The sequence below is a fragment of the Bactrocera latifrons genome, unplaced genomic scaffold, assembly GCF_001853355.1.
Source record: "Bactrocera latifrons isolate USDA-ARS-PBARC rearing strain unplaced genomic scaffold, ASM185335v1 scaffold_0, whole genome shotgun sequence".
Classification (NCBI taxonomy): domain Eukaryota; kingdom Metazoa; phylum Arthropoda; class Insecta; order Diptera; family Tephritidae; genus Bactrocera; species Bactrocera latifrons.
Window position 1 is genome coordinate 1,368,835 of NW_017534406.1, and position 19,262 is coordinate 1,388,096.

Consider the following 19,262-nt stretch of genomic DNA (forward strand, 5'->3'; position numbering starts at 1 on the left):
CAACAGCGACTTTTCTCACCTGCAGATTGCGACAAAATGTTCACGGGAAATACACTTTCAAGGATGAAGACGTAAACGCTGATACCGAGGCTTTTTTCAGACAAAGAACGAGTATTACAAAAATGATATCAAAGTGAAGAGGAAGGGGAGGGCAGACATTGTCCAATTTTTAAGGGCTAAAAATGGTTTATCTCGATTTTCGGTAAAACTGCGAGTCCCATAGAAAAAAGTTAAAAAACAAAGTTGTAGGAAATGAAAAGATCAGCAACGTTTGTATTGAAAACCTTTTCACATAACCTCGAAATTTATGCGAAAAATTCAAATGACCAATCTAATAAGAATTTTTTCTTAATTTTTACTATTGTCGGAGGCATCTGCACTCGTCTATAAACTGAAAAAAAAAACAAAAAAAATGATGAACTACTTTTTTTTGTTAGTATACTTAAAAGTCATCTTTTTTGGGCTGCCGTATTAGGTGCGCCCCTTAATCGGGTTGGAAATGATCGCTACGTAGCTTGTGTGGCGTTTTCACTTTTCATACCAAGTATTTGCGTTTGTCACGCAACGAAATTACCGCTAGTGGGTGGCGTAATGCTATTATATGTGTTTACACATGTATGTATATTATCATGTGTGTATATACGTGTTTTGTTACAAAAAAGTACCTGGAAATCGTAAATAAAACGTAAACTATTTAATTATTCTACAATATTTATTTTGTCGCCTTCAAAGTAATCCCAACAGATATAATACACTTATGGCAACAAATCTTCCATTCTTCGAAACACTTTCCATTTTTTGGCTTTGGTTTTATCTTCTCGATGGAATGAAAACGTGTTCCATGGAGCCAAATCTGGCGAATACGGTGAATGATTGATAGTATTCATTGCTTTTTTGCTTAAAAATCGGCCACAACGGTGGCTCGATGCGATGGTGCATTATCATCGTATATAATCTTTGAATTGTTCTTCCAAATTTCGGCCGTTTTCGACGGATGTTTTCACGCAAACGGTTAAATAGATCACCTTATTGGCCCCTTGTCCCTCCTAAAAAAAATGTCTGATGCACCAAACCATCAACATCGAGAAAATCAATGAGCATCACTTTCATTTTTGAGCGATTTTGGCATGGTTTTTGGTTTCGGCTCGTTTTTTCCCCTCTATTCCGATGATTGTTGACCTGTTTGCATGTCAAACCCCATGAATGAAGTATCGGAACTCGCACGATCAAGAATGTCCAAAGGGATCTCTTTACGTCACTAAAGGTAGTCATAACTTCGAAGTCGTAGATAATTTCGTTTATCTTGGAACCAGCATTAATTCATCAACAATGTCAGCTTTGAAATCGGTAGAAGTAAAGTCCTCTCTCGACGAGCAAAGACCAAACATGGCATGGACGATGACACCATCGATTGAGTCGACGTTACAATTTTTCGAGAGAAAGGTTCTGCTAAAGATTTATAGTCCCTTGCGCATTGGCAGCGGCGAATATCGCATTCGATGGAGCGATGAGCTGTACGAGATATACGACGACATTGATACATGGATGAAAACACTACCACTCTGAGAGTATTCGACGCAGTACCCGCCGGGGGAAGCGGCAGACCTCCAATCCGTTGGGAATACCAGGTGGAGAAGGACCTGGCTTCGTCTGGCGCGCTGTTGTGAACTCGGCAATAATCTCGTAGGCGATGTCGACGTCAGTAAAGAAGTAGAAGAATTATAGACAGTCCTACCAACTTAGCAAAATACATTTTTTCAAAATATCATTTACCCGAAGAATTTAATTTCCGGTTGATTTTTTGTCTCAATCTATGTGCTTAATTCTAATGATGGTGACATTGATTCAACTTGCTTATGTAGAATACATACATACATCCATACATACATGTAATATAAGAGTACTGACATACATACATCCATACATACATGTAATATAAGAGTACTGACATACATACATAATGTAAACAAAATCACGCTTGCGGCATTTAACTTAATTTTCCCTTAATGAAAAAAATGTAAACAAAAAAATTTTGCGTTTCGTCATTTTCCGCATAAACGTGATACATTTTATTTGCATATACTATGTATTTATTTATATTTTTTATACGCTGACTTTATGTGTTGTATATATACATATATACATGTATGTTTATATGACACACACACACTTTCTTGTAAATATACATAATATGTACATATATACAATAAATGTATTTGATTTTTTGTGCGTTTGCTAGTACATTTGCCTGCATGTATGTATGTATGTATGTATGTATATATGTGTGTAGTATAAGCACATTGTAGCACTAGAAATCGTAGCTTCCAGCCTTCTCGTTGGCCATCTTATAGAACAGTTGAATTTTGTTGCTGTAGGCGTTTGGAACTGTGTGCCGATTCTCCAGTTAGTATTTCTTTTGGTGAGCTAGTGGTTTTGTTAGTTTCGAAATACGAAAAATAAATAGAGGTGACTTATTTGTTACATTGTCGGCTTGACCATTGGCACTTGTGAATTAATGACGGCCGGCTGTGTGCTCATTGCAAATACATTTGTACATTCGTACATACATACATACATCTGTAACGTTGTAATTAGCGAAGACTTTGGGGTGACCGCGAAAGAGTCGTTAGCGGCTGACTTAATTGTTCGAGCATTTCTTAAATGCTATTAAAGTGGCACATACATACATACATACAGACATACGTACATATACTTAAAAAAAAACTACAAAAATTGATTTTTACATACATATTAGGGAGTTCCGTTAATTACTCATCCGCACCGTCTGATGGCGTCACTAACAAAAAAGAAATTTCCTGTCTTGTGGACGGCTACGGCTGTCAAAATTTTAGACGAAACGGATTCGCAGTTTTCTTGTGTTCGCGTGCGCAAACGGGCTTGTCTGCAAATTTTTGAGAGATGGAAAAAGCGCAATTCGGTGGTTGGTACGCTTGTTTCTCGAAGGTGAAAATATTGAATATAACGCGTCTATCAATAAGGATGACGCGTTTTTGACAGCTCCTGATGGTCCTGTTTGTTTACAGATTTGTGGTACAATGCTCGGAATTGAGTATTACGCAATTGACGTTTTCGAAAAAAGTTGAAGGAATGCCCGTAGAAAGGTTATCTTCTCAGTTCAGACCAATTCCAATTCAATTGGCCATGACCACTCTGGGTTATTGGCTCCGTCAACAAAAAAAAAAAACCTTTCGCTATTGAGGAGAGCCAAATCCTTGTGTGGCTCAATACTCTCAATTGCATCCCCAAAATATATCGTTTAGTGCGGTTTGTGGTATGGAGGCATAATCTAGCTTTATTTCTTCCGAAAGCAGGAAATGCCAGCAAAACCAAGCATTGTAACAAGATCTCGACCGAATTTTTTCGCAGAATTCGATGAAATCGACGCTGACGATCTCAAATTCCAGCAAGACGGTGTGCTGACTAATGTTTTACGTCCAAACATGAACACAATGCGTGCAAAGCTTGACGACTCGTTAATTTCGAAAAATTATCCAATCAAATGGCTGCCAAGATGTTACGATTTAACGAGTCTAAGTTATGGGTATGTTAAGTCAAAGTTTTGCACTAATCAACCAGGAATGCCTCCAAAACAACATTCAGCTATAGTACAGCCGAAATTCCAGCTAAAATGCTGTACCAAGCCCACGAGCCCTGTAATAAAGCTACCACGGTGGATAGAGTGATAAAAGTCCACGATCTCGTATTGCGCGACTGCCGATTGAATTTGTGGGTGATAATTGAGACACACATCTCAAAAGATGTGGTGTGTGTCGCGTTTACTCATTCCGGACAATAACAAGCGCAGCCACGTGATCCGTACAATTTTCTTTGTTGTTTCATGACCGTCGATGAAACATGGTATACTACTATACATCAGAGACCAACTAACAGCAGAAGCAATCGACTTAGTCCGTCAAAACTGCCCGAAATAAGAGAAGACAGTGTTATCGGTAGAAAAGGTCACGCCCAGGTGATGCTTTGCGAGATAGTTGAGACAATAATCTCAAAAGATGTGGAGGGTGTGGAGGATCAGCGACCAAGCAACACTCAAAGTAATCGACATAACCCGGCGAACCTGTTCGAAGAAGTAAAAGGCAGTCCTACCGACCGGAAAAGTCACACTCAGGTGCCCAAAAACGGCTATCTCAGAAGCGAACGTTTAAGATACAGTCGAAGTGAGCGACTTAACCGTCCTATCGGCGGGAAAAGTCACTATTTTCTGAAATTACTTAGATTTTACTGACTATTAGGAGGTGAGCAAATTGCTTACAGGGCTCCGTTGTGCGGAATTATTGGTTTGTTTAGCTATCGAGTTGCGAAAACATGACAAAGCACTGGCTCATAACTACGCAATTGCCACGGTCAAATCGGTCGAAATAAGCTGCGAATTGCCGCCCTATCCACCGTATTCTTCAGACTAGCACTTTTTGTTGCCTAACTTGGAAAAAACCTCTTGTCGGGCGGAAATTTGCGTCTAATTAGAAAACTTATTTTTCGAACGAGTTATACTGGGTACTGTATTTTATCAATAGATGTTGTTGCATACCACATAGTGCTGGAAAGGGGAAGTTTTAAGCCTCATTTAACCAAAAACAAGAAACGTTACAGCTGTTCAAAAATTATTGAAAAAATAACGAAGAAAATCGCTATATTTGGAAATTTGTGCATAAAAAACGGAAGAATGCCACACAAGCCACCCATGAAATTTGTGAAGTTTGCGGATACGACGTTGTGTCAGTTCATGTCGCATAACAATGGTTCGCTCCCCTCGTTCTTGTAATTTCGATGAGAAACATGCACCTTGCTCTGGTCGACCTATCTATAAAAAAGCCGATGAAATTATGGAGAAGATTGACCAGGTCCGTCAAATAAGCAGCCATGACATCGCTAAGGAAGTTAACATTGATCATCAAACGGTTTTAAACCATTTAAAAAATGCTGACTACAAAAAGAAGCTCGATGTTTGGACATCACATGAATTGTCTGTAAAAAATTTAATGAACCGAATTAACATCTGCGATTCTTTACTGAAACGAAATGAAATCGAATCATTTCTGAAATCGAATGGTTGCAAAGCTAGGATTGACGCTTCGAAAGGTTATGCTGAGTGTTTGGTGGAATTGAAAAGTAATCATACACTATGAGCTGCTCCAGCCTGGTCGAACGATTGATTTTGCATTTTACTGTCACCAACTGATGAGCTTGAAGCAAGCAATCGAAACAAAATGACCAAAAATGATCAAGAGAAAGGGCTTCGTCTTCCATCAGCACAACGCTAGACCACACATATTTGATGACTCGGCAAAAACTAGGGGAGCTTGGCTGAGAAGTTTTTATACATCCAATATATAGCCCTGACCTTGCACCATCGGTCTACCATTTGTTGCGGCCAATGCAGAGCTCTCTTAATGGAGTAAAGTAGGCTTCAAGAGAAGCCTATGAAAATTATTTGTTGCAGTTTTTTGCCGAGAAACCAGAAAAGTTTTACACTGATGTAGCAATGTCTCTAGCGGAAATGGCAAAAAATGATCGACCAAAATGGTACAGACGTTCATTTATTTATTATTATAATTATAAAAAAATAAGTTGAAGTTTCATCAGAAATGAGAAGACTTTTTCGACTACACAATATGTAAATAGTAATTTTTGCAAACATTTTGTGACGTTTTCTAGACTTATCGGAACGTGCTCGTATAATCGAAAAATGAATATTAAATAAATTCCAGGATTTTCCTAGTGAAAAATCTGAGATAATTGCGCAAATGTGCCTGCTCTCAAAAATAGTGTTCCAGAAAATAAAAATAATTAAAATTAAATAAATGAGTTATCTTTTTTCCCACAACATTGTAATTATTGCTGAGTAATCTGCGCACGTAATTCGACGAATGAATATTCATAATGAGCAGTTTTATAGTGACTAATATATGTACATACGTACTATGTTTGTTTGTATATATTGTCAATAAGTTGAGATAGCGTTTTCTAGTAAGAACAACAACAAAAGCAATGTTGTTTCAGTGCTTCCAACAGCCCCTTTGTTAAAAAACCTGTGTGTATTATTGAAAACATGACTTCATGTTGTAACTAATTCCATAATGAAAAATCAAATAATAAAAAACAAAAAAAAAAAATATATATAAACACAAACGTTACAACTCAACAATTCTATTCTATTGTTGAATGTGAGAATTCTTGTCTAACTAATTGAAGTGCATCAAGAATATGAAATTAATTAAATTGGAAATGTATGTACAAGTATTTATGTACGTACATATGTCTATGTTCAAGCATGACGAATGTAGATTGTACGGCTGTGAGTATTTATTCGTGCATACATACTTACATATATGTATATAACTTACATCTTTATATACATACATATTATATGTACGAGTTACAAAATGATAAAAATTTAATTCAACACAGAAATATGTGTTACTATGCTTGAAATACGGAAATAATTAAGAATACAAAAATAAATATTTTTTCAGAAAAAAAAACAGTGGAAAAAAAACTATGCGTACAAGATGTTTTTGTGAAGAAACTCAATCAAACATACCCTATCTTGTATATAAAAAACGTATTTTCGTATTTCGAAACAAACTTCAAATTATGTATTTTTATATGATAATGATATTTACTGAATCAAATGTGTATCATTTTGGTCGACCACTTTTTGCCATTTTTCTCCTAGAGACATTATTCCACCAGTGTAAAACTTTTCTGGTTTCTCGACGAAAAACTGCGACAAGTCATTTTCACAGGCTTCTCTTGAGCCAACTTTACTCCCTTAAGAAAGTTCTGCATTGACTGAAGCAAATGGTAGACCGAAGACTATATGTTAAATGTATCAAAATTTCTCAGCCAAATGCTCGCAGTTCTTGGCGAGTCATCAAAAATGTATGTGATCTAGAGTTGTCCTGATAGAAGACGAAACACTTTCTGTTGATCAGTTCTGACCGTTTTTTTTCGACTGCTTGATTCAATGTCATCAGTTGGTGACAGTAAAATGTAAAATCAATCGTTCGACCAGGCTGGAACAGCTCATAATGTATGATTACTTTTCAATTCCACCAAACACTCAGCATAACCTTTCGAAGCGTCCATCCTAGCTTTGCGACCATTTGTTAAGCTTCACCACGCTTGGACCATGATCTTTTCCGCACATTATTGTCGTATTTGATACACTTCTCGCCTCCTGTTACCATTCGCTTCAGAAATGATTTGATTTCATTTCGTTTCAGTAAAGAATCGCAGATGTTAATTCGGTTCATTAAATTTTTCGCAGACAATTCACGTGGTACCCAAACATCGAGCTTCTTTTTGTAGTCAGCATTTTTTAAATGGTTTAAAACCGTTTGATGATCAATGTTAACTTCCTTAGCGATGTCATGGCTACTTATATGATGCTCCTGGTCAATCTTTTCCATAATTTCATCGACTGTTTTATATATGTATAGGTCGACTAGAGCGAAAGTTTTTTTTTATCGAAATTACAAGAACGGAGGCGAGCGAACCATTTGTGTGCTACATGAACTGATACAGCATCGTCTCCGTTAACTTCACAAATTTCATTGGTGGCGTGCGTGGAATTCTTCTCTTATTTATACAAAAATTTCGAAATATAGCGAATTTCTTTATTATTTTCACTTATTTTTGAACAGCTGTAATTTTTTTTCAACATCTTCGAATTTAAAAAAAAACCAAAAGGAAATTCTATTTTTAACACAATTAAAGAAAGAACAATTACTTGACTAAGATATCGACTAACATTTTTGCGTTTTTTTTGTGTGCTAATTTCTTTCATTCAGCCACCAAAACTTCTTTACGAGTCCCTTTGGATGTTATGTGGATCTTGCGGATCGTCTTTTCCATTATACTATATTCCAAACATGTTCGATAGGGCTTATATCCGTAGATTGAGGAGGCGTATTTAGTTACTTAGTATTGTATAAGAACCACTCCGTGACGAAATATAAGGTACCTATACTTAGGATCATTGTACTGTTGAAATATAAAGTTTATTCACTGCAGAATCAAAAAAAAAAAGAAAAGTTTTCCGACTCCTGCTGTGACCATATACCTCCCACACCATTACAGTCGACATTTCGAGTTACTTTTTTTCTATGTATTTAAGGGGTTACATGGGGTTTCTCGTGTAAAACAGCAGTTTTTCAAAAATTCTTTCTCAGAGTCGTGTTCATGACAGTTCCAGTTTGTGTCAGCAAACAACTGGAGTTAAAGGAAACACTTTATATCTACTATCTCGATATTAAAAAATAGTCACAACAATTAGGCGGCGCAGTAAAAGCTACTCTTAGCAATTATTTTAAACACTATTTAGATGTAATAGGGAAAATGAACATGCAAAAAACCATTAGCGGTTCCAGTACATTAGATTAATTACAAGCGCACGAGTATGTGCGACCCATTAAGCCATGTCCTTGTCGTGGAATTGGTGAGTTTCCATGTACAACTACACAAATCCATATGTGTTTATGGCGTGCACGTGTTTATTGATCATTATTTGCCGTTGGGTGATTCGATACCAGTGACAGCCAACAACAATGATGCGAATATGTAAACTTTGGTAAACAAAAATATACACGGCACGCTAATCTCTAAAGGGCAATAACTCAAAAGCGGCGATTTTAAGTCATTATTCACCCTGTGCTGTGTTGAAGTCAATAATGTTGAGTGAATTTTTTGCGATTACTTAAATAAACACACTACTGAGATTCTTCGCTGCGATTGGAATACTGATTTCACTCTTACGATTTGATAAGTCACAGTTTCTGAGATATCGAACCGAAAATTTGCAAACGTCCTCTTCTCTCCAAGAAGCTGGTCATTTGACGGCAGCGGCAATATCGGATGATTATAAAATATAGCTGCCATACAAACTAAACGATCAAAATCCAATCAGTGTACAGAAACTTTTTTCTTAGATAAGATATATTCAGTAAATTTGGCATGAATTATTTTTCAAGGCTAGGCTATAATCTCTGAACATGTTATTAAGATCAGATATATCAAATAGCTGTCATACAACAAACTGACCTATCAAAATCAAGTCCTTGTCTTTTATCGTTGAAGGATGTTATTGCTTCATTGATACCGAAAGTAAGTTTTTTTTTTATTCTTTATTGAAAAATCATTTACATTTCTTTCGAGGCCTCGTCTTCATTGGCAACAATCATTTTGTATTAAGTCTTTCTACACCAAGTTGGCCCGATACCTCAACGTTCTCCTTCACTCCTCTGCAATATATGAGCAGCTGTTATCTTCCTCATCAGTTGTTGATGTATACAATTCTTCCAGACTTGAAGGTGGTAGGTATTTAAAGTTTTCTCTTTCCATAAGTCTAAGTCGCTAGATTAAAAGTTATTAACCTTCCTTTCATTGCTTTCCATATTCGAAGTTGCTTAGTTTTAAGTAGCCTACATATCTACATAGTTGTAAAAACCTGCTCTCGCACACTCCAATACTATTAATACACTTTTTGGGATGCCCTTTAGATCCTTTAAACTTAAAACTGGTTCCACGGAGCGGCAATTTCAGTTTGGGGATGTTATTCATTGCATTTTCGGTCTTAAATTTGATCTCATTCGTGGCTCGATGCGATGTTGCATTATCATCGTATAAAATCCATAAATTGTTCTTCCACAATTCCGGCCATGTTCGACGGATGTTCTCACCTAAACGTCTCAATACGGTCAAATAGAACTCCTTATTCACCGCCTATCCCTCCGGATCAAATTCATGAGGCACCAAATCACGAATATCGAAAAACCAATGAGCATCACCCTGATTATTAAGCGGCTTTGGCGTGTGTTTTTTTTGTTTTTTTTTTTGGTTTCGTTCTTTTTCCCCTCTATTTCGTCTTGTTTGCTTATCAAACTCATAACCCCATGTCTCATCGGTAGTGTTATAAGTGCTCTCTATAAATATGGGATCGAAATTGACATGATCAAGCATGTCCGAAGAGACCTGTACTCCTTTTGAAAAAAGTTCAGTTTTATTGTGACGAGTCGAGCAAGAAGGGGTTTCATACCCAAAGTATTCACCAAAACCAATTGAACGAACTCGCTTATTATATATTTTCATCAGCTGGAGAGCTCGAAGGTCATACAGAACGAGGCATGTCTTCGAGGATCTCTCGACCGTCTTTGAAGGCTTTGTACCACTTTTAGACTCGTGTTTTTGATAAAATTGGATCACTGTAAGCATTTTCCAACATTCATAGAGATTCCGTCCACGAAATTTGGTTAAAAATTCAAAATTTGAGACAACTCTTTGTTCGATATTTTTATCCATCGATAAAGCGATTTTTAAGCAACGCACTACTGAGGTGTACCGACTTAAGTAGCTGCTGTAAAAAACTGGTTCGTCAGATCGTATTCATATTTGGCATATCAATTAAGGACAGTCCTACCAACCTAGCAAACTCAATTCTTTTTAAATATCTTTTACCCGGACATTTAAAGACAATTTCCGGGTACTTTTTTTGTCATAATATATATTTCAATATCTTTCTTATTGGATTTTCCTAAACGATTGCTCTTTCCTTTTTCACGACGCATTACTAAACTTGAAGTCGCTTATATTTTCAACGTCTTCTTGAACAAAATAACCGAGCATGTGTTTTCCATGAATTGCGTACTGTTTTGGCGTTCATATGTCAAAGAGTGGGAAAGGCAATATTTTATGTCAATTACCAAATTTTATTAACCGAGCAATCACTTATATGTTTATTCACGTCAAGTACGCAGTACATGTCTATAATTAATCTCTATATATAGAACCGGTGCTTATATTTATATTTTTGGTCAGCACGACGTGAAATTTGTGTGACTTTGCTTCATTGCTATAATTGAGTATTACTCATGTAGATGGTTTGCCATTGTTTTAGTATGGGTGAAAATAATGTTTTGGGAATATTTACACTAGATTAAATAGAACCGTTAGTAATTGCTAACTCATTAATCATGATTACCCGTATTTTGAAAAACGTTTATACACCCGCTAATTTCATACTTTCTTTTCCATCTGATAATCCATATGTATAGTTATACAAACACTTTGATTATTATAGAATAACATTTTGACATATGTAAGCTGCACAGTAGGGATTCTTATTTTATATTTGTTCTCAGAGAAGGGTATATTAAGTTTGTACAGAATTTATAACATCCAACAGGAGAAATCGAAGATTCTATGAAGTATATACATATGTATGTATGTATATAAATGATCAACGTGGCCAGCTGCGTCGATTTAGTTACGTCAAAATGACGCAAGAACTGAAGCTGCATGACTACCAGAATCGTCGTATGTTTGTGAATTGGGTTGAGCAACAATTTGAAAATGATCCGGATTTTCATCGAAAATCATCTACAGCAATGAGGTTAATTTGTGGGTGAATTGCTTCGTCAATAAGCAAAATATGCGTTATGGGTCAGACATCAATCCACGCGTACTCCATGAGTCACTATTCGACCCGAAAAAATTACGGTTTGGTGCGGTTTATGGGCCGTACTTCTTCCGTGATGATCAAGACCGGTACTTTACCTGCTTGAAAACCGCTTGAAAACCGTCGACAATTGGGTTCAAGGTCTGGACTTCTGAAAGCGTGCCCGTTGTGGCCATGAAATGAAATCGAATTCCATACATAATGGCATCGAATGTACTTTCAGAGGAATAAAGAATTTTATTGTTAACCAAAACCGTTGTAGCGCTCTTTTTGAAAAAACCAATCAAACTGGCCGATCAAAATCAAGATAAAGCCCTTCATAAGAGATATTTATTAAATTATCTTAAGAGACGCTGTTGTTAACAAATCAAACTTTGATCAACACATGGCCACATTGCATGTGTTTTGAAAAAAAAAAAAATAAAATAAAAATAACAAAAAAGGGAGGTTTTTGACCTCCCCGAGTAATTCTGGTAAGAGCATACTCTTTAACATCATTAACCGCATTTTTCCTTGCTAACACATTGATTTCAGTAATCGCAACCTTTTAATATACCTTTTCATCTTTGTTCCTCGAAAAGTTCAGTTGATATTTAGCGACCTCAGGTTTCTTTAAGCGGTTCCTCGATCATATGTTGTTTACAAACATAACAGATGAAGATGGAGATGAAAAACAACTGAAACTGCGGTTTACAATTGATAATAGTGGCACTGTTTTAATCGAGTTCGCGAGTACCTGAGCTTCATTTGTGTATGTATATACTCCCAGATTTTTCACCGGGCATAAAATTGCTAAAAATAATTCTCATGTGGGCTGTTCTTTGTTTACAACTGAAAGAAAGGTTTGTAAAAACAATTATGGAGTAATTTTATGAAAATGTAACCATTAACAATCAGTTGTCAAAACACAGGAACAAAGTTAATAAAACAGCTGACTTGTACCAGCTGTGAGCTAAAGTCTGAATTTCACATAACTCACCGATAGGACACTTTTAGTAAATTTTGTAAAAGATCGTCGAAGATCGTCATGCTCTGAACGACCTTCGACCTCTTCAACCGATGAAAATATTAAAAAAGGGAAAGATATTGATTGAGAATTGTGAGGAAAGTTTTAGGGAGGTGGCAAGAGACCTCGACATCCCTCGCGAGTCCGTTTGAATGCTTAAGTGACTCTAAAGCAGAATTTTTTCAAAAAGAGTACCGTAAACAGGTAGCTTTAAACATGCTTGATTGTGCGAATCCCGATCTCATATTCATGGAGAACATTATAACTGCCGATGAGACAAGAGTTTATAAGTTTTATAAGTAAACAAAACAAGTCAACAATCATTGGAATGGAATTTCGAATATTCGTGTTTTGGTGTATCATGAATTGGTTTCGGAGAGAGATCAATAAGGAGTTCTATTTGCCCGTATTGAGAAGGTTGTGTAAGAATATTCGTCGAAAACGGCCGAAATTGGGAAGAACGAACGAATTTAAAGCCAAAAACGCAATGATCAAATACCGTATTCACCAGATCCGTGTGATTTTTTCTTGTTCCCAAACTAAAATTGCCGCTTTTGAAAATAATGCGTATAAAGATAAGCTGATTGAAATGATCGGCTACACTTTCTCAAAACACACAAAAATTATTTGAAATCTTATGTTGTTTTTATTGGCCGAGATTAACGAAGTATGTGAAGACAAAACAAAAATTTGACACTAGGTATCCTCAAATAAAAAATATTTTCCTTCATTTCTTTCTTTACCCTTCAACCCCCTGGGCTTAGTCGTATACGTATGTATTTGTATTTGCTTAGTGCACAGATAGTGTGATTTGCTTGGCGGTAGTGCTGTACTAAACATATGTATGTACGTACATGTGTGTAAATATTTACAAATGCCAGAAATTGTGACTATGTACTTAAAGGTATTGACAAACATTTGTACATTGTACACATTTCTTGTCTATAACAACATACATACCTACAAATACATGTTTCCGTTGAATATCTACTAATGATTAAGTATTTTGTCTATGATCTCCTATGTATTTATTAGCGTCACCGGCATATGCTTATCTAATTAAATAAACAACTCAGCGATGGACTGAAGGGCGAACTCTGCGCGGCAAGAAGTCAGCTAATCCGAGAACTATTATCGATATTACATAACTACATCGCGCGACATACAGACAAATTTCGGGTGACCATTCGGTGGTTAAATCGAGCACGCACTTATTTGTTGGCGCTGCCATGCGTTATACCGAACGCCGGTTTATTGACGCTTCGCTGCTCGAGCGTAGGGGCGATGAGGAAGCGAACGCAGTTGAAAACGTCACTTACGTAACGAAGGAAACGATATACAAACGTAAAAAGTGCACCATACTGCTCGTGATTCTGGTGACCTGTGCCAGCTTTCTGGGTATCGTGCATTTGTTAAGTAATGTGCCCGAGTTTAATCAGTACAGAATATTACGCGCCTATCAACGTCAAATTCGAAATGAAGCAAAAGCTGTCGAAGCCGGCCGACCGCGCACCATACTCTTCTGGAATAGTTTTTTCAAAAATAAACGTTGGGGTTTCGACGAGGATACGCTTGGTCCAGACTACTTTCGCGATAAAATGAATTGTCCGGTGTATCGTTGTGATTTGACGAATAACCGCGACTTTTTGCCCGCCATTGAAATGTACGATGCAGTGCTCTTCCATGTGGCCGAACCGTTTCCTCTTTTGTATTCCGCGCCGCGCGTACGTGAACCGCATCAGCTATACGTGTTTGCTTTAATGGAACCGCCGGGCGAGACTAAACATGTACTCACCGATGAGGGTGGCTTCTACAACTTGACTATGAGTTACAGACTCGATTCGGACCTGCTGTGGCCCTATCAAATGTTCGAAGATATTGAAACAGGCGCGGTAGTGGCGCCGGCGATTCGGCCCAAGTGGCGTCAAACACCGGCCGTGTGGAATGACACGAACGTTTCGCAATTATGGGAGGGTAAAACTCGTATGGCTGCTTGGTTTGTGTCGCATTGTGAGACGTTGTCGAAACGTGAAAAATTGGCAGCGGCATTGCAGAAGCACATACCCGTGGATATTTATGGGAAATGCGGCAATTTCAGGTGAGTTGCTTAAACGAATATAGAAAAGAATTAGAGAAGACTCGAAACTACGGTCATAAGTTACTTTCGCTTATTACACAATATGAGCCATTTTAAGGCATAGAAACTTTAGTGACTAACCCTCGAACTGCTGGTCATATGCGTACGGCAAATTGAAGTGAGCCCGAGTCGAACATTTCCCAAACATTATATTATTGTTGTTGCAATTAGGTTGAAATATATACATATAAAAGAATCAGATAAGATAGTATCTAGCCTAAGCTGTCATAGCGGTAATAAGTCTCATTTATCGCACGCTTCATAAGATTAACAAGCTATTGTTTGCAGCAGGTGCGGTTCTAAAATCTGAATTTGGTGGGTAACACGGTAATAACTGTAAACAATAAAAAATTATGGATAAAGAAACATGTGTACGTAAAATTATGTGCGACAAAATTGAAGCTTTTACAAGCGAGTGTAAATAATCAATGCCCTAAAGATAAGAAATCAACCCAGTAGCAATATTTATTCAGATATGTATGTTTTATTCATTATATACGTATCAGTTATTAGTTTTCAGTTGGGTCATTGTTGCTTTGTAATAAATGAAGAGCATTGCAAGGGGGGCAACACATCTAAAAATATCTCAGATATATGTATATATACTAAGCTTGTTGGACTATTGGGATTGGGTTGAGGCTGATCGCCTTCGCCGGGGCCGAAATATGGTTATCTGTAGTACTAGATTTCAGCATAGGAAAATTAATCAATCTACTTGGCTGTCCCCGGAATTTCAAGCTCCTTACATACAGCTGCAACCGAAACCATAGGTTTTCAAAAAATGCAAAAGAACAGCTGGTACGACGAGGAGTGCCGAAAGTTCTACGAAAAAATGCGGCGGCCAACAGAAGGTTTCAAGCCCGGAGCATACTCTCGTAGAACCCCCAAAGGTAATATTGTCACCGATGCTCAGAGCATACTAAAATTATGGAGGAAACACTTTTCCAGCCTGCTTAATGGCAGTGAAAGTATAACGCCACGAGAAGGCGAACCCGATACCCCAATCGATGGCGATGGAGCAGACTTTCCATTGCCCGATCATGAAGAAGTTCGAATAGCAATTACCCGTCTTAAGAACAGCAAAGCATCGGAGCCCAATAGATTGCCGGCCGAGCTATTCAAACACGGCGGCGAAGAACTGATAAGGAGCACGCACCAGCTTCTTTGTAAAATATGGTCGGACGAAAGACGGAATAAGTCTCCTAAACATCGAGCGTATTGTGTGAAAAGGCATTTGTTGAAACAGGTGGCAACTTTCCGCAAAAAGTTTGCAACAGTAAGGGACTGTAGAAGCCCTGCATTAAAATCATCCTCAAATAACATCTTACATAAACTCAATCGAAGATGCAAAATATAATATATTGAGTTGATGTCGAAGATGTTAACAAAATGGTCGGAATTCATTACATTACGGATGTAAGGGGTTAAACACGATCTCTCAAACTTTGGGAAAATATTGTAGAAATATGTGTGTCAAAAATAAAAATAAATAAATAAATCAATAAAAGAAATAGAAATTTCGAAAACCTCTCGTATTTCCATATGGTTTGGAGCAAAAGCAAAACCAATTCTAAACCACATAATTTTTAAGAAGCTCTTCCATCTAATTTTACAAAAAAATCACACATTTTAACCAACCTAAAAGTTAAAAGTACGCTGAGAATTTGAAAATCACTATGTAAGGTATGTTGGGGGCAGAAAAAGCTCTTAGCTGACTAGCTTTGACATTGCTCAGATATATTTTAGAAAATATTTTTAAGCAATTTTATGTATATAACACTCTTACACTGACCGACATATTCAGCATAGGGATTGTTAGATCAAATCGTCCTATGTAGTATAAGGGAGTTGAGGTAATTCGTAAATCAATTTCGCACATTTTCGGCATTAAACTATAGTATATCCAATATTATAGGCTCAGTTGCTAAGATATTGTATATATTGATCCATATATGAGAAATAAAATCAACTGGAAGTTTGAAAACCTTTCAATTGGGTATATCAGATCTAAGGAAATTATTTATCCGATTACATTCGTATTTGACATACAGGCATAATATAATCGGGAAAGATTTTTATCCTAATTTCATAAAAATATCTCTCAAATTGACTGAATTCTCGATAAAAAGTTTACAATACGAACAGTGACTACATGTATGAGGGTTTGAGTAATTCATATAATTATTATTTCAATCAGAGTTGACATCTAAAGAAAATAATTAGTTATATAAGTAGATGAAATTGGCTATTTCTTATATATTCATATTTAGTATCTGATTTGTGAAATGAGTTACTATTAAATTATTAACAATGTTTCTACTTGCAGCTGTCCTTACACCTCAAATGAATGTGATGAACTATTGGACAAAAGTTACAAATTCTACTTTTCCTTCGAGAATTCGTTGTGCAATGATTATGTGACCGAGAAGCTGTATAATGCTATGAAACGCTATGTGATACCAGTTGTATTTGGTGGCGCCGATTATAGTCGCTTCGTGCCACCACACTCGGTGATAGATGCTGAAGATTTCGAAAGCGCTGCAGAGCTTTCTGCGTACCTTCGTTATGTGGCCACGCATCCGGAGGAGTATATGCGTTACTTCTGGTGGCGACGCTACTATCGCCTGACTTTTCGTTCACCATTTTGTGATCTCTGTGCGAAGTTGCACAGCGTGTCTTTTAGGCAGAAAACACAAACATATACAGACATCGAGAAGTGGTGGATGGGTGATCAGTGTCGTTTTGAGGCTAAAATTGGTTTGTAATGTGCAGAAAAAGGTGCATAAATTTATGTAAATAAAGTGCAGTTATATAATGTATGCCTGTATTTCTAGCCTTTATTTAGACGGTTCTCATAATTTTAAGTAGTTATAACAAAGAAAAGTGCTGTTGTATTATAAAAGTAATTTCTATATGAATTAACATATAATACACATATGTATATACATAGGTATGACAGATAGCTGTTTTCGATTTGCCAAACACTTCTGAGGAGTGAATCGAACAAACAACTGGCATATACATATGTGAAATACTGATACATATCAGAAATAGTTGCAAAATAAAGAGGCTAACTGTATGTTTTATTTTGCAAATTTAAAACTAGAAATTTAATTTTCACTTTTACTTTTAAATTTTGGTGAGCACAAAGCAACGTGGCAGAGCAGTGGCAATTCGAAGACAGTGTTAAAGAGTTTTTGTTTGGAATAGTCTTCAGTTTATACTATAAGAACATAATATATTTTGAACAAACATACTGTGCCTTCATAAATTGCCTGCTAAAATTTTAATAAAAAATGATTTTGAATAAACACTTTTAGTACTTAAATCCATAGTTTTTTTAAATCTACATACATATACATATGTATGTATAAATAAAAATGAATCGCCAAAATGTATGTACGCTCATAACTTTTATACGACTGAACCAAATTTGATAATTCTTTTTTTAATGTGGCCGTTGGGGTTCAAGCATGGTTTTTGGGGCAAGAAAATTTCGAATAATTTCCGGGAAACCCCTAAAAATAGCCCTCGCTAAGAGAATGGCTCCAACAAACTTGATGAAATTTTCAGAGGTTATTCGCTATCGATTGGGGAAGGTTTACAAATAAAAATATCTTATACTTTTCATGAGGAAAATTCGGAAAATTGGATAGTTCCAAAAAGTAACTGTTTTCTATACACATTTTTTTTTTAAATTTTTGTTTGTTTTGTTTTTCAATATTTTTATTTGTGAATTACATATTTGAATTATTCAGTTTCGGTCGCTTGCTTTTTTATTCCGGCTATTCAAAAGATTATTGAAAATTATTCACTGAAAACTTTACAAACAGTCGACTGTATAGGTTTTTCAAAATGAGCCGAATCCAACAAAAGCTGTTCGTAACAAAGAACTTACAATTGGCCTTGTCGCAAACATGTCATTAGAACAACGCAGAACAGAAAATTCTGAGTGGTACACAACCATTTTTACGCCAGTTGTCTTTCAGAAGATTAAGAAAACTAAACACCGATAATTTGAGCTTTCACACATCGATTGAAAAAACGGCATGTTTGATCACCTAAAACATCGATTTGGTAAGTCATTTACCGTATAGTACTGACGTGGTATCGAGTGCCTTGCTCCTATTACCGTGGTGCTTGTTTCTGACTTTATTATCGAAACATACATTAAATGATATTGCTGATATATGGTAAATCTCATGAAAAAGGCTTCAAATATGACAAGAGCTCTTCGATCCTTCCTTATAACGTATACATGAGTCACTATAAAAGAAATTTTTAATAAATTAATATCTATTCATTAAACTATAGTTTGGTATGCCAGATGCCAGAAATTTGTGAAATCGGACTACAAATTCTTCTAGCATTCTTAGTTATTACCCTTCCACTGATCGAAACTAATTTTTTTTCATAACTCGATGGTTTAGATGTTCAAAATTATCTCCCTTAACGGATTTTTTCAAAATTTAAATTATATACCCCTTGGTGGTCTCGAGGCAACTGGTTGCGTCAGTGGTCAGTTACGTTGTCTGAAAATTAAATTTTGAACGCGTTTTCCTCAAAACAAATTTTTTCGTTGCAGTTGCCACAATATCTCAAGTTCTAATCATTCGATTTATTTT

The 19,262-nt window shown here is 36.4% G+C and overlaps 2 protein-coding genes across 5 annotated transcripts in view; one reads left to right on the plus strand and one right to left on the minus strand.

Moving 5' to 3' along the window:
- Nucleotides 1-19,262, minus strand: part of LOC108978818 (rapamycin-insensitive companion of mTOR) — a 265,251-nt gene that overhangs the window by 58,313 nt on the left and 187,676 nt on the right. The gene's annotated exons all lie outside the window — the stretch shown is intronic.
- Nucleotides 2,366-17,464, plus strand: LOC108965569 (alpha-(1,3)-fucosyltransferase C). 3 transcript variants are annotated; one of them, XM_018928205.1, is made up of 3 exons: nucleotides 2,366-2,403; nucleotides 13,536-14,598; nucleotides 16,964-17,464. In XM_018928205.1, the coding sequence occupies exons 2-3, from the start codon at nucleotides 13,730-13,732 to the stop codon at nucleotides 17,400-17,402; spliced, it is 1,308 nt and encodes a 435-aa protein (XP_018783750.1). In that variant the 5' UTR covers nucleotides 2,366-2,403; nucleotides 13,536-13,729; the 3' UTR covers nucleotides 17,403-17,464. The 3 variants fall into 3 exon arrangements, with proteins under 3 accessions (XP_018783750.1, XP_018783673.1, XP_018783830.1); XM_018928128.1 differs by having other exon boundaries at nucleotides 2,372-2,419; XM_018928285.1 differs by lacking the exon at nucleotides 2,366-2,403 and adding an exon at nucleotides 9,310-9,353.

Bases quoted from the DNA above. Each gene is read 5' to 3' on its own strand.
- LOC108965569 (XM_018928205.1), top strand. From the start codon at position 13,730: ATGCGTTATACCGAACGCCGGTTTATTGACGCTTCGCTGCTCGAGCGT. The intron at 14,599-16,963 runs GTGAGTTGCTTA...TTCTACTTGCAG, and splicing joins GGGAAATGCGGCAATTTCAG to CTGTCCTTACACCTCAAATG.